At 40.2% G+C, this 15,002-nt stretch overlaps 1 protein-coding gene across 6 annotated transcripts in view; it reads right to left on the bottom strand.

Moving 5' to 3' along the window:
- Positions 1-15,002, bottom strand: part of fbrs (fibrosin) — a 32,695-nt gene that overhangs the window by 6,338 nt on the left and 11,355 nt on the right. For 2 of the 6 annotated variants that reach the window (XM_085466886.1, XM_085466885.1), the window contains 15 exons: positions 14,629-14,796; positions 14,336-14,362; positions 12,550-12,579; positions 12,313-12,361; positions 10,328-10,655; positions 10,004-10,212; positions 7,899-8,137; positions 7,765-7,809; positions 7,560-7,664; positions 5,899-5,964; positions 5,709-5,750; positions 5,228-5,299; positions 4,994-5,132; positions 3,829-3,909; positions 3,613-3,696 (listed from right to left, as the gene is read on the bottom strand). In XM_085466886.1, the coding sequence (XP_085323012.1) occupies positions 3,613-3,696; positions 3,829-3,909; positions 4,994-5,132; positions 5,228-5,299; positions 5,709-5,750; positions 5,899-5,964; positions 7,560-7,664; positions 7,765-7,809; positions 7,899-8,137; positions 10,004-10,212; positions 10,328-10,655; positions 12,313-12,361; positions 12,550-12,579; positions 14,336-14,362; positions 14,629-14,796 (1,684 nt within the window). The remainder of the gene's footprint in view (positions 1-3,612; positions 3,697-3,828; positions 3,910-4,993; positions 5,133-5,227; positions 5,300-5,708; positions 5,751-5,898; positions 5,965-7,559; positions 7,665-7,764; positions 7,810-7,898; positions 8,138-10,003; positions 10,213-10,327; positions 10,656-12,312; positions 12,362-12,549; positions 12,580-14,335; positions 14,363-14,628; positions 14,797-15,002) is intronic. The other 4 variants (XM_085466889.1, XM_085466888.1, XM_085466891.1 and 1 more) reach the window with 4 other exon arrangements.

The following is a 15,002-nucleotide window of genomic DNA, read 5'->3' as shown; positions in this document are numbered from 1 at the left end:
AGGACGGCTCAGGGTTTAAACTCTAAACTTTTGGCTAACATCCCAAAACCTGTACCAGTAATGAAAGTAAAAACATAGGGCTGGGGATGTAATCTCTAAACCAACCAAATAATATCCAAATAGTCCGTTTGTGCATCTCTGAAGCTATAGTCAACTTAATTTAGGGCATTTCTAAATGGATCTTTCTTCAAAGTTTACCTTAATTTATCTGACTTTACAACCCCTCGGGTATACTAACAATCTTTACATTTTGCACAAATAATGAGCCTAAATTTAAGTTAAATACCAAACTGTGACCTTTGAGTGTTAAAAATTCAAACCTGGTCAACACTCAAAGCTGTACAGACAGACAGTAGTAATGAGAGGCTGGGTTACAGGAGCTCAGTTCCCCAAATTATACCGACTGGCTTCAGGGAAGGTAACCAGGTACCATCATAAATCTCTCTTATGAGTGTGTCAGGCTATGCTGAATGTTTATCAGCCACCTCCTCAGTTTCTGTTTTTACTGAAGCTAACGGCTAGCCCAACACCCACACCACAGGAGCAGATAAGACTGTTAAATGTAAATCTAAAAGAAGTAGCAGCTGCAGATCAAATCAATCAGTAAAACTTTAGGCAGGGGAGGCCACCTCAGGTTAGAAAACGCAAGCTTATATGCATGAAAACACAATTATGACATAAAGAGAAGCTCCCAATCAGAGTGAACCAGCAGTCGTGCAAATCAACAAGTCAAAACCATCTCCTCCTCCTTTCTTCATCATCATCATCATCATCATCATCATCATCGTCGTCTCACTAGCACAGTAAATGCCCCAACACACCCAGACAGATGTTTTTACAATTTAAAGATTAATTTAATCTTACGTGTTGCAGTAAGGGGTGGCACGATAACGTCACATTTCAAAATCAAAACTCAAAATGTGACTGAAGTGTCAACACTGCACAGCTGATCTACTGTCAGTTATTGTAGGCTCTACTTTACAATATAAAGCGCCTTGAGGCGACTGGTGTTGTGATTTGGCGCTGTATTAAATAAAACTGAATTGAATTAAAACCGGCCACACATACCAAGCAACCACGACTGTGCCACATGTAGTTAAAGCAAAGAGGTCTTTGTTAAGTTGTCTGGGCATTAACCTGATATTTTTAGATTTTTGATAGACCAAAAGTATTTATGCTTGAGCAAATTAAAGCCCATTACACCAAAAAAAAAAAAAAAAAAAAAAGTATAAATAAATAATACTTCTGGTTATTTTCCTCAGAGGAAAGATGCCAAGCATCTTGGGTAGTTCTCAGTTTTTTGGAGGGTTTTTTGTTTGTTTTGTTTTTTAAATATACACAGATACAGGAAAAAAAATCCAGTATAATTAAGTTGAATTTGTTGGGATTAAAAAAAAAAAAAAAAAAAAAAAAAAAAAAAAAGGTTTTTTGTTTTTAATTTGAGTTTCACTTATATCAGAATAAAATACATTTGTTTATTAAACAGTCAGAAATAAGGAAATACAGAGACATCTGGTAAGTAAGGTTAAAAAAACCCACTCAGTTCTTTAAAGTAAAAGTAATTTTAATATCTTATTTTATACAATAATATTAGTTCATATTTTTGTTTAAATCTGTGCTTGTTTTACTTCATTGTATTTATTTTGATTCCAGATTTGTTTATTATTACCATAATATATAATACAGGTGTTTTATTGTATTCCATTTTATTGATCTTTATATAATTTTAATCCTTATTTAAGCCATTTTGTGCTATTAGCTTGTTAGAATTTCAGTAGAATTTTTTCCCCAAATTCTGATAGCACAAGGTTAGAATAAAAACTTAGACCTAACAGCATTAACAGCATTCAGGCCAGTCGTGCTTTCATTTACAGTCGTCCCTCATCAGGCCAGTTTTCAGCCTGAAAGGCTCTAAGCAACATTACAGATCAGTGTGACTGATAGAATTGCAATGATTTGACTTTTTTTTAAACTACAATTGTCCTATAGTGCTTCACATCCTTCAATGGGAGACCTCCAGACTCCTCGATCCTGTAACTTTACCTCTAGCTGACATCAAGTATCGTGACAGCCCCTCGCTGCACTACATGAGTGAAGACTAGTTTGGTCTGTCCTTAAACTAAACAATTAAGATGTTTCTTTGGCAATTAAATTAAATCATTACAGACTCCAAAAACTCAGTCACCCAGGTGGAAACACTCCACACACCATTAAGAAAGCTCACGCACTGAAGCAGGACTTAAAGGATCAGTTTGGATATTTAAATACCTGTTTTAACACACATGTCACACATATGCTGAATTGCTGCTGACTATAATTATCCCACCTGTCTACATGAGCCATTAAATGTGAGACTACACTAAAACACGAGGGGGCAAAATCCACATGAATTTCCAAGTTTATCTTCAGTAGTTTGAGATAGCCAAACAGATATTTGGCAGTTTCCCCTCCACATGCTTCCCCAAGCAGCATTTCCCTGTCGAGGCACAGAGCTGAGATACTTCCTGATAATTTCATCAGGTTATTAGCACACAGTACCTGTTGTACAACAGCCAGGGAGAAGACATCCAATTCATTATATTCATCTGACTGCTGAAGTGTTGTTCGATGTTTGCACAAACTGTGGATTTTGAACCTTTAGGAAAAGATCACCTACTGGCCTGTGTGGTGAAATGGAACGATTACGGTGACCCAAACGCAGCTCAGAACAGTTTAGCTCAAGAACTTATTTAAGAGGCCAACATGTTGTCAAAGGAATCCAAGAAAAGCAACACCAACATCATCGAGTTAGTGTTTTTGTTTGTTAGGTTTTAGACCATTACTGAGCATCGGTTAAGCCAACACTACCATTAGTGAGGTTGAGCCCAGCTGTATATGTCAATGTTATAAAGGTTCAAGTGGTGTCAACAGTAAGCCACGAGAGGTCAAAGAAATCCAGCAAAACTATTACTAGTGACGGGAGGAGGGCAGGTCCCAACGATCAACTTTGAGGTGAGTGACTAACGGGACAATGACTAGGAGTGAAGAATATTCCTGATTGACGTGAGGGGTGGTGAACACATTCCAGGTTACCTATGTAGTTAGAGACTAAAATGTCTGCTAGTAGCCAAGCTACAAAGCGGTGTGCGATGAGCTTTGTGTTCGGGGGTTTTAGTTTGCCAAGAGAATTATAAATAAACGCTCCTTTGGTCTAGTTGGGGTTTTAAGGTTGATCTGACTGGATAGACTTCCTTTTTTATTCAATACGATCTGTAACATGACCTGAAAGGACCGTTTTCCCTCATAGACAATGGCAAGGCTTCTATTGGCCCGTGAGAAAATGTTAACTGTTGTTGTAATGTTGTTAGACCAAGCGTGAACCATCCAAAAAACACTTTCTCCACACTACAAGGACACCGAGCTGTGGTTCAGTTTTATCTGGACTGAGCCAAACTGTGGAGCAGAGGCACTTTTACACCTTTAATTTTGATTTGGAAGTAAGAACTAAGAAGCCCGCAGAAACTCTTTCAACATCCGTGTGACATGTGAGGGCTACATTCAGGTAGATTTGAAAGACTCTGAACTGATCCTTTAAGCTTTGCACATCAGGCGTAGAGATGCTGAGAAACTGACCCAGTGTTGGACTCCCAAGTCCTCCAAAGGCACCAGAACCCAGAGCTCCCAGCGGGGTGAAGGACGGCGATCGGCCATACAGATCTAAAACACAACCATTAAAAACAGTTTTACAACAACAAGCTAAAATCCTGGTTTCATCAACTAAACATTTATAAAAAAACGTTACTGTCATGAGTTAAAAATAAAAATCTTTCAAGTTTGAACTGATTTTACCCAAGTGTGGAGTCGGTGCGAGGAAAGAGGAGTGTGGCGCTGATGGAGAGATGAAAGGAGCCGAGGGTGGATTGACTGGACCTGAGGGAAAGAGATAATAAAACAAAACAAAAAAATATGTCAAGAATATTCAAATCAAGCTCAACATGCTACTCACACACCAAACAGCAAAGCTACAGAAGGACACAAAGTCCAAGAGTGATCAGAGACATCAGAAGAAACCGATCACATCTTTGGCCCTGATTCGCTGATAAGTTCGAAAAAGTATTCTTAAACTGACCACAGAATCACCACCATCAGCCTAAAGCTCACTCTTTTGGTCCCAGTTATAACATTTAAAGCAACAACTACTAATAACGCAACTACAAAAAACAAAACCTTAAAAATAATAATAAAAACTAAACTGAAATGAGGAAACTCATCTCAAACTGAATTTAAAAAAAAAAAAAAAAAAAAACTTTTGGTTGCTGCTCTGGTTGCAAACAGTGACGTCATTCATTTAACATTTCATATGGTATACTTTTAATATAATTGTATTATCAATAAGGAATATTGATATTATCTAGGAAAACTAGTAAATTTTTCTTTATTCATTTTAAATAATTAAATGCACCAAGCTTTGATTGTTGTTTTCACTTTTAAATCTTTTGAGGGGTTTTTCTTGATTTGTTTTATTCCTCTCCAGTGTTCGTTGTCTTGGACTTATCACCGCTGTTTGTGTTTTTTGCCATCTTGTGCAATTCTAGAGCAGTACTTGCAGATGTTGCACATACTTTGTTGACTAGCTTCAAATCCATTAAACACCAATACAGCTGCAATAGCAAACAAGTTGTAGTATTAGCAGTATTTACTTAGGGATGTGACGGCTGGGATTTATAATTTTTGTTTATGTAGTTTTAAATTTCTTGGCAGAATACGAGAAATTCAGTTGTGAGGATACTGAAGAAGCCTGGATTTGTAAATGCAATGTTCACACGCTAGTCTAAAGCACAGATTTGTACTTGTTAACCATTAAATCCACAAAGAATTATGATTTTAAAGACACTGACAGCCTGAATCCTGTTTGTCTTGTTGCACATTATTTACAGCAACAATCTGTGCACAGACATAAATAAATAAATTACATTTTACCAGCTGGGACACCGAAACATTAAAAGGCATGCACCTGCAGCTGAGAACAGACTTGGAGGTCTGGTCAGGTCATGAGCAGGAGGTAAGGGCATTGGACCCAGTCCGCCAGCTCCAGAAAAACGGGCCAACGGGTCACTGCGGAAGTCCAGTTTGTGAGGATCAGCCTGCATGAGCTGAATGAAGGGCAGAAGAGTTAAACCTCATACTGTCATCTTTGCATAGTGGCAATTAAATCTCTCCCCACATGATGTCAGTAAGAGACACTCACCTTTACTTTTCTCTGATGGTTGTGGATCATGTAGGCCACCTGAACATGCATAGCACACCATTTTCCTGGTTTCTGCGCAGCACAAAAAAGACACTGTGTTATTCTACAAATCTTGAATCTACAACTTTAAAGCCTTTGTACACAGAGGCAGATCCTGCAGTTCAAGAATATCTTTTCTAACCTCCATACAAGCTTGAGGTTTTGCAGCAGGAGAAAAAGTTAAAATCTGGGGCCCGGCTCAAGTTTGGTTATGTATATATTTTTAAAAAAGGAAAGGCGGTGAAAAGAATAACCGCATACATCATAGCATAATTTCTAGGTCTGAAAAATCTAACCGAGTGTGCAAGAGCAGAAAATAGACCAGTAGTAGTCAAGATTACAAGTGAGATTAGTGCAAAGAGTGCGTGAAGTTGTGAGACAGTGATGCAGACTAAAGAACTGAAAGGAGCAGAGGGATTCAAAAACATCTGTTTCTGCTTACATTTGTGATTTTCAATGTTGATGTCCCAAAGTGTTCAGTAAGCTACAAGAGAAGAGAAGTGTAAAACCACTTTTAATCTGCACATCTTGCTCTTTCTCAGGAGTAGTTTCTGCTGTAGTGACTGTGCTGCAGCACATCCTAGCCTATACTGCAAATTTGCCATCGCGAGAGTAAAGCGCAGTGTCCTTACCCTGGGGTCTTTGGGCTGCAGGTGGGAAGGCACAACCCCAAATCGTTGTATATCAGGACCCGTTCCCTGAGGGACAAAGAGGCTATCACTGACACAGCACAAACACATGAGCCACAGCCTACACCTGGCGTTATTCTTTGCTCTCTTAGCGCTAACATTAATGTATTTTTACTCTAACTAATGCAGCCAGGTCAAACCCAAGAGACACTGCAAGAGCCTTAGGAAGTCAGTTAACTAAAGCACCCATGCTGTTAGATGAGTGCCGCTCATTCGACTAGCCTCTAGTCATACCTGTCAACATTTAGATTTGAAAATCCAGGATTTGATGTGACAGATAAAAACGCACTGATGCAGAATAGGAACGTGCCACTTTAAAGAAATATTTTTTGCACTCTGGTCTGGTCTGCCTTTTCAGCTGCTTAATTTGGTAGAAAAATTGGCTGCAAATGTTATTTTTTTTCCTACATCTAGTTTTATTTGAAATATAGTTCAAAACCAAAATTGTTTGAGTGGCTGAGACACAAATTCACAGTGCACTGGATTTACTTCATTAACACCACCTGGACGTCCTTGGTAAGGTTCAAATTAAGTTCAAGTTGTTTCCTTCTCATAAAAGGAAGATTTAGATTTGTCAAGTACCCGATCAACATTTGGCAATGGTTGCAAAAAGCCCGTTAAGCTCAACAGGCAACAAATACACATAATTTACATGTAAACAGAAGAAAATGACCAGAAAACAGGCTTCAGGCATTCCTGATTAAATTAGCAAAATGTCAATCAACATTATTAAAAACAAAGGCACTTAAATTTTATTACTTCATAACAAAAATTTGACATTTCTTGCTTTACAGGAAATCATCTGCCTGCACCTCTACGCTATGACAAAACATCCTTTTGCAATTCATTTTAGCGGTTGTACCACCACCAGCTTCAAATGGGGAGATGAAGTTGCCGTTTCCCTACTGGGACGTGGCACACATCAAACACATCGCACATATGGGTCAACAGTGAACTAGTTTATTCAGCATCTAACTCTTCTGCCTGCGCAGAGGTTAGCTGCACACGTGCCATTTTAATCAGGTTATGGGTTCCCAGGTTACACTGAAAGTGTTGAATTCTATCAAACAAATTCTGTCAAATAAAACACTTAAGGACTCAGTCACACACTAGGGACCTATCTGTGACGCTCTGGCTGCAAAAATGTGCATCTGGCCAGTGGTTGCTGGAGAGGGCGAATCACCAAAAACCTGGCACCTGTAAATTGTACAGCTGACGCCAAATTATTTGCACTTGCTTTCAAGCAACTCTCCAAACAGTAGGGATCACTCACACAGACCTCTAGAACCGGTGTGACTGAGCCCTAAGGCAAACGGATGCATTTATTATAGTTATTCCAACTTGAGTGTGATAGGTTACTGGTCGAAATTACTGGAGTTTCTGGGAGAAACAACAAAACGAGGAACTTAAAATATAAGCTTCCTCGTTTAAACCTGCGAAAAATTGGATTGTTGGCAAATTTGCCTCTAGTGCTTGTGACACTGTGACATTGTCATCGCAGGGAGCTCAAATAAACCGTGACGTGGAAGTTATCGCCTGAAAAAAAACAACAAAAAAAAAACAACATCATGCTAACACACAGACACAAGGAGAGTTTTCCTCACCTTTGGCTGAAATGCCCCTTGCAATGAGCTGAAATGCCCAGGAGGAGGAGGAGGAGGGGGAATCTGAATACCCTGCACTGAGGGCGGCGTGTACGTTGGGTAGATCTGGCACAAACACAAACACACCTTAGTGGCCGGTACACGACTTTCAAAATACGCCTACAGTTTTAGTTCCCGTTTCCATGCACTATTCTCAGATACTCACAGTGTGTCGGTACAGCCCGTCCATTTTGCCTGGGTACTTATCAAACTAAAAAGACAAAAACAGTTGAGATGGGTCAACACATTCCAGCTGCAGTGGAGTTTAAAACAGGAGTAAAACAGCAGAGTCTCTCTCACCATCGGAGACGCCGTAGCTGGGGTCAGGAAGGGCGTGAAGTGTTGATGCGTGTGCGTGTGTTGGTGCTGGTGGTTGTGCTGATGGAACTGGAACGCCATCGCCGGGATGCTCGTCTGGTTCTGAGACGTCCGGCTCGATGAGCCCTGCGTGGAGCTCGGCGCTGCTGGGCCTCCTGGAGTGGAGCGGCCTGCCGGGTTATTTTCAGCCCCGGGGACGCTGCGTCTGCCCTCACGCTCTGCTGGAATAACGAGGCAGTAATTAGTGGAAGGCAACGGGAAAATAAATTAAAGAACATAAAATTCTGTTTACACTGGCGGTCAAGTTCAGAAATTCAAACAATGCTTAAAAGGGATGTGTGGAGGTAAATCTTCTGATCTGTGAATATTTTGTTTATCAAGCACCAAATTATTCATTACCTGCTTCTTCAGGGAGTCTTATCTAGCAGAAGAACTAACTACACCACCACAACTGCATCTGGCACAGGTAGCCCTTATTCTGCTCTGTAGCTGCTTGCAAGTTCAGCATAGACGCACACCAACCAGTCATCCACAAGTTCAAGCTCCAATCAAGCTTATTTAGACTTCTGCCTTGAATCTATGCGGAGCCTACGACGTAGCTGACTCTTAAGGGTCTTTTGCGTGAGCTTGTGCATCAAGATATAAATTAATCAGAATTTAAGACACTAAATTTCTTCAGTTTGAGTGGACTAAAGGTCATAAGCTTATAGTAGACTAAATATAAAGTTTATTCAGTTAATATAAAGTGTAAAAGTTTGCTGTGTTTTTAACAATGAGAATTCCTCCATAGAGTTTCTAAAGTCTTATTTTCCTCAGCATCAAATACAAAATGTGTCCATGTGTCATTTTGTTGCATTTTCGTGAGAAACAGGGAGCATGGGCGCTAGTTGAAAAGATTTCCTGAGGGCAACTCAAATGTACACGTCTAATCTTACCACACAAGCAGATTACTTCTGATTGGATCTCATCTCTCTGCCACATTTCGTGTTGCATTTCGTGTTTTCGTGCCATCATAGTTTTTGTTCTCCTGCCTCAGTTTTTATTTAGATATTTGTCTTGTTGATGTCAGGAAAAAAAAGGTTGTTGATAAAAACTATAGGTGGAAATAAACACTTGTTACAGCCCAGGTTTTCTCAAGGGTTTGCACTTATATCACAGAGTGGACAAGATCCTCTTTGTGGAAGCAGCTAATAGATATTGATGAAAGCTGCAACAGCAGTTGCCCTTACGAATGGTCGAGCACACAAAGAGTGACAAAAAAAAATTAAAAATATGCAGGCGTGCACCAGGCTTTGGTGTTATATTACTGCTAATTTTTACCAGGCTGAGACAAGTGTGCAAGTGGGTCAGTCTCTACTGTCATTTGAATTCTATATCAAGGCAGGAGTTCGGAGAGATTATAAGAGGGGCAGATACTGAAACAACAGCTTTGGGAAAAGAAAAGAAAACAAAAAAAACCCTCTAATCATTCTGCTTCCTGTTTTGACTTCTTCTATTCCTGTGTCAGTACTGAAGTTGAGGTTTTCTCTGAGTTGTGACACCCATCGTTTAGGAAAAGACTGCCAGGTCTGTATAAATGGTTACAGATCTGTGAGAACAATGATAATTGGTGTGCACCACAACCAACACAGTGGCCATAAACAAAGCTGAAAACATGAGAACCAAAGGATGGCTCAACTTTCAAAATAAGAGCTGGTTGCTCATGATTTCCTTTTGCCAGATGAAAAGAAAAACAAATCCTAAAATTGTTGCCAAATACTCATAAAGGTTAATAAACCAGGTATGTGTGTGGGAAACAAACTAAAGTTAATCTCACAGATACATGAACAAAAGAGTTACAACTACTGAAGTGATACTTACATGCAACTTCTACTTTATGCAACACATGCTGTGCTTATGAGACCCGATCTCAGTTCATCAATACACAACTTCCTCAACACCCCAGACAAACCCAGACAACCGCCTGGGGAAGTCTGGGTTTGGTTTATTTTTGCAACACATTAGTCATCACATTCCCATAAACAACTGAAACGGTGAAATGAAGCATTTCTGTTTTGCTGTACCCGCTTCTGTCGGGTGAGCTGTACCTTGCAGCAGAGGTGGAGGCGGAGGAAGGCCAGGTGAGGATGTGAACAATGCTCCAGAGCTGGTTCGGGATGGGGGTCGGAGAGGCCCTGAGGATCCTGAGCCCCTTGAGAAGGGCAGAGAAACACTGGCGGAAGGAGGTGGGGGAAGAATGGAAGATGAGGAAGTCCCGACAGATGAAGCAGACGGTTGAGGCTTGACTGGGGTGCTGCTGCCGCCGAGAAAACACAAACACAAAACACAACAGTTGAGCCAAAGAGATGTAGAAGACAACATCAGAGGGATGAAAGAAGAAATTGAGCTTCAGTTTTCAGTATGTTTCATACCTGTTGTAGATGGATTGAGTTCGAGGGGGCAAAGAGGGCTTGGGTTTGGAGAGCGGGGGGCTGCTGTTGTGGCGGCTGCCGCCGTTGACTGGGCTGGACCGGGGCACCGTGACCGGGGAGTGGGAAGGCAGGCCGGGGAAGAAGGGGGAAGAGGTAGAAGAAGAAACCGGCTCAGGGAAGTGTGGCTCCAGGTTTTTCTCCTGACTTCGCTCCAGCCCAGACACCCGTGGAGTCACCATTAACCGTGAGACGCCACCAAAGCGCACCGGCAGAGACGGGCAGCTTTTGCCCACAGATGAGCCCATGTTTGAAGGGGCGGGATCGACAACTGAGAGAAGAGAAAACCAGTCAGCAATTTCTCAACTCCTGCAGGAAGGACAAAGGTCTTCCAAAGCAAAACACCCTCAGAACAGCCAAAACTGGCTTGACCACTTGAGTGTGATTAAACCCAAAGTTAAAAAATTTGGACGCAACAATCCGATGTTCCAACCTGATTAAATACTTTTTTGCCCCCACCTCCACTGTCAGCATGAATTCCTGCAAACTAACTGCCATCTCAGTGTTTTAGCCTCATGTTCCTTAGAAGTCAAAGACAGAGTGGTACACAGTTTTTAATAACCTAATCAATTAACCATAAAAACATGGACCTGGATCTGAGTATGCAGCAGAAAAAAAGATGATCAGCCATCTGCCACAGGCGGGTAAATGTTTGAAAATAAACAGTCATATATTAAAAATCTTTGCTGCGTCTCTAACAACATTTCAGTGCCATTTATGGGAACATCTTTAGGAGATGGCGTTTGTCCTGCTTGCTGTTATGTCCATGTTTAGTCAAGTTAATTTAACAAAACTGGTTAAAAACATAACCGTTTTCTTGGCTTTTCTTTAATTCCTGTCCAGAACAAGAATTAGCATGGTGTCTCTGCCGAAATAAGTCATGTCATGAAACTAAACACCAAGTATAAGTTATGACAAAATGATTTTTTAAAATCATATTTTACTAGTGGTTGCAGAAATGCAGTTTATTATATCCGAATGACCATTTAAATTAAAGTTAATTTAAATAAGGCATCTAAATAAATGTACAGAAGGGCTGTCAGGGTGGCTGAACTTGTTTCTAGAAGGACTTTGGATGCACCCCTTTCTACCTGTGACTGTGATACTGGGAGTGAAGGAGTCTGATCTGGACCACTAAGCTTCTGAAAGGTTTACAAAGCATACACATTTATGTTTATAATTGTTTTCATAATTGTTCCTTTGATGAATACATCCAACAAAACTGAATAACCACTGATGGGTTTATCCATCCATCCATTTTATATCACTTTTCCAGGTCCGGATCAGAGTCTCAGTCTAACAGTCTAAGACAGGCCCAGACCTCCTCACCCAGCCAGCTCCCCCACTTCTTCTGGTGGGGGATAAGAAGGCGTTTTCTGGGTCTCCTCCACAGCAGGCATGCGTAAAACGCCTCATTTAGGAGGTGTTGTCTGAGTCAGATACCCAAACCACCTTAAGCAGCTCCTTTTAATGCAGAGTAGCAGTGGCTCTTTGTCTTCTTTAGTTTGTATTTAAGATGGTATTTTCTTATCTTAATAAAATAAACTGAGGTAAATGAAACAAAAAGCAAGTGGGTTCTATTTTAAATCTAACAATACTTTTGCTGGAGATTAAAAGAAGTCTCAGACAGTGACGATACCATCTTCTGTACCCTCTCCAGGTCTCCAAAATATTTTTCTAACGTTTCCTTCCACCTCATGTTTCCGTATGCAGCACATGTCTGTATTCTCTCATTTCATTATCTGCAGATTTTAATCAGCTCCACTTTGTGTAATAACTAAAAGAACGAAAACAATTGAGCCTGTTTAACTCGTTTTCTGTTAAGATCTAAGTTTAGCCCTGTGGGAGCCCACTGACTGACACATCAGTTCAGCGTTTCCTGAATGTAAAGCAGCAGGAAAGAAATGCCAATAGTAAATTTCTCAAACCTTTCCTAGTGCTGACTGTGAACACTGGATCCATGTCATTGTCGGAGGCCTACACAGGAAAACAAGAGGAGGATTTTATTAGAACGAGTCTCCATTTTAATCAACACATTTTTTAAGATTACAACTGAAGAGAACATGACTGTGGTAGGATCCCTCTAATAATAATAATAATTTTATCTACACAAACATAACCAAACATGGAAACTCTTGATAAGAATATTGGTAAACAACACACACCTTGTCTCCTGTGTCACTCTCTGTGTCACACTGAAAGAGGAAAATAAGGCAGAAGAAAACATTTATGTTTATTACAATATGTCAGCCAACGAATGTAAACCAACTTCATCACAACAGTGTTTCCCCACAGAATTATATTTTAAAATATTAACCTAGTGGGGTTTATTCTATTCTTTTTCTTATTAATATTTTGCCTTGATTCCTCATATTTTAGATTCATTTGTTTTATTTCCCACCATGTTCCCGGTTTTACATTTTCCAATTCATTTACCATGTTTTCAGATTAACTTTTTAAATCACAGTGACATGACTCGCAAAGTAAACTATCTGTGGGGCACACATTTTCTTAAATAAATTAGATTATGTACACGTTATGATAATAAATAGCAGAGTGATAATAAACTGCCTCTCGTCCCAGTTTCACTTTCAAGCCAAACTCCAAAGTCTTGTTATCTCAGGATAAAGACATTAATCATTCTAAATGACAATTCTTCTTATTTTGGCTGCTGCTTTTAAGGGTTGCCACAGCAGATTATCTGCCTCCATCCACCCCTTGAATCCTCCTGTCACACCAACCCTGTGTGTGTGTCCCCTCCTTTACATGAACTTCCTCTGAGCTCTTCCTCTTTTCCTCCTGCCTAGTATATCCACTATCCCTCCTCTGCACATGTCCAAACCACCTCAGCTTCACCTCTCTAACTTTGGTTTCCAAACTGCTCAACCTGAGCTGTCCCTCGGAAATACTCGTTTCTAATCCTGTCCATCCTGGTCACCCTTAGCATCTTCAGCTCTGCCTGTTGTATTTCTGTTATAGTGTCACATCATAACAGGTGTCCAAAGAAAACAAACATGTAAAGTCCTTTCTGCCTTTCTTGTAATACAGGGACAGGAGCTAGAGTTGGGGCTGTCACAGATGATGATTTAGACATCAGAGGGATTAAAATGAGAGCAAGCAGGATTGTCCTCATGTAAATCAATCATCCCATTCTCTCAGCGCAAGTCTATTTTTGGCTGCTCCCCTATTCACAAGGGACCCCCCCCCGAGCAGGTAGCTCTGCATGTTTTTAACACTGTGGCCTTCCCAATGCAACCCAGAAGGGATTTATATCTACTTTAGTAGATCAATAAATCTAAACCCTTTTTTTTCCAGGGGAAATGCCTCCAGTTATATCTCAAGTTTGAGACAAGCTCAACTATTTAGACTGATCTTAACAGGAAGAGATTAGATCAATCTAATGGAAACTAAAACCTGCTGGGCATGCTTTGCAACACATCAGCGGACACAGTCTGCACATCCACGTATGCCTGTGTGCATGCAAGCAGAAATACATGGATTCCAACTTTTCTTTGCTTTTTCCATTTATATTTTTTACTTCACTATTTGTTCCATCAAGTATTATTGTAATAGTTTCAGAAATTTTAAATTATTTTGTCTCCTTGTTACCATGTGGACCACATGATTTTTAAGTCTATGACATACAGATAATGTTTGTCACGAATGATAAAATTGGATATTTTCATAACATTTAATATGTTCTGTGTTCTAAACAAAGCGCAGCCTTTTCCTTTACAGCAGTGCACTCATGGACAGAGTAGAGAAAGATTGTTATGTCGGATTAGTTAAACAAATGTTATAATTATGACACTGTTAATACGCTAAGAAATAAAAGTGTGCAATTTAAGTAATGGCAGGCTATACTGTGTAGAGCTTCATGTCTAGTAAATGAGGCATGCCCAAATAAAGTCTGTGTGGGAAACACTGGACATTAGCAGAAAAGAAACTTACAATATAGCCAGTCTCCAGAGGTTGCCCCTAAGGGGGGAAAAAAGGAATAAAATAAGCTTCAGTGAGTTTCAGTTAGCTCTAAACCTTTCATGGATGTGATTAATCACTCTGGACTGCCTGGACGATGGGTGTTGTCAAAATTCGTGCAAGAGCGTGAATGTGAACCTGTTTTACAAGGTCATTTTCTCAATAGCAGGATATACAGGTGATTACCGCTACAGAAGTATAAACATTGTGTGTTTGATTAGGAATTATCTCAGTGACATCTAACATGGTAGTAAAGTCAGTTTCACCTCTATCTTTCTTCTCTTATTTCTACTATTATTCCAATAGCTGCTGGGCGGGGCTCCTTCCTCCGGCTCTGACAGCGGTCCTCCGCCGTTCTCCTCCGGCCCTCTCTTCCCCTTGTTCCTCCTTCCCAGCATATCAGTTCGCTGACTGGGCTTCAAAGAACAGTCCATCTGATAAGGAGGAGAAAAAATATGTGGATTTAAATGTGGATAAATAAGCATTAATGTGTAAGCCTGAGGCCAAAGACCCAAAGGCAAGCTACAGGCTTATTAGTCCTAATTTTTGCTGTTCATAAAAATAGAAAAAAAAAAAAAAAAAAGATGAGCCAGCATGAGGATATTACTGGAGCTGTTTGTGTGTGGACTCAATTATATTG

Source organism: Copadichromis virginalis, linkage group LG8, assembly GCF_057382275.1.
Source record: "Copadichromis virginalis isolate Kocher_CV1m ecotype Utaka linkage group LG8, C_Virginalis_male_GT1.1, whole genome shotgun sequence".
NCBI classification, from domain to species: Eukaryota; Metazoa; Chordata; class Actinopteri; order Cichliformes; family Cichlidae; genus Copadichromis; species Copadichromis virginalis.
Note: the sequence above shows the minus strand (reverse complement) of the source record. Positions and strands in the feature narration are given on the sequence as shown.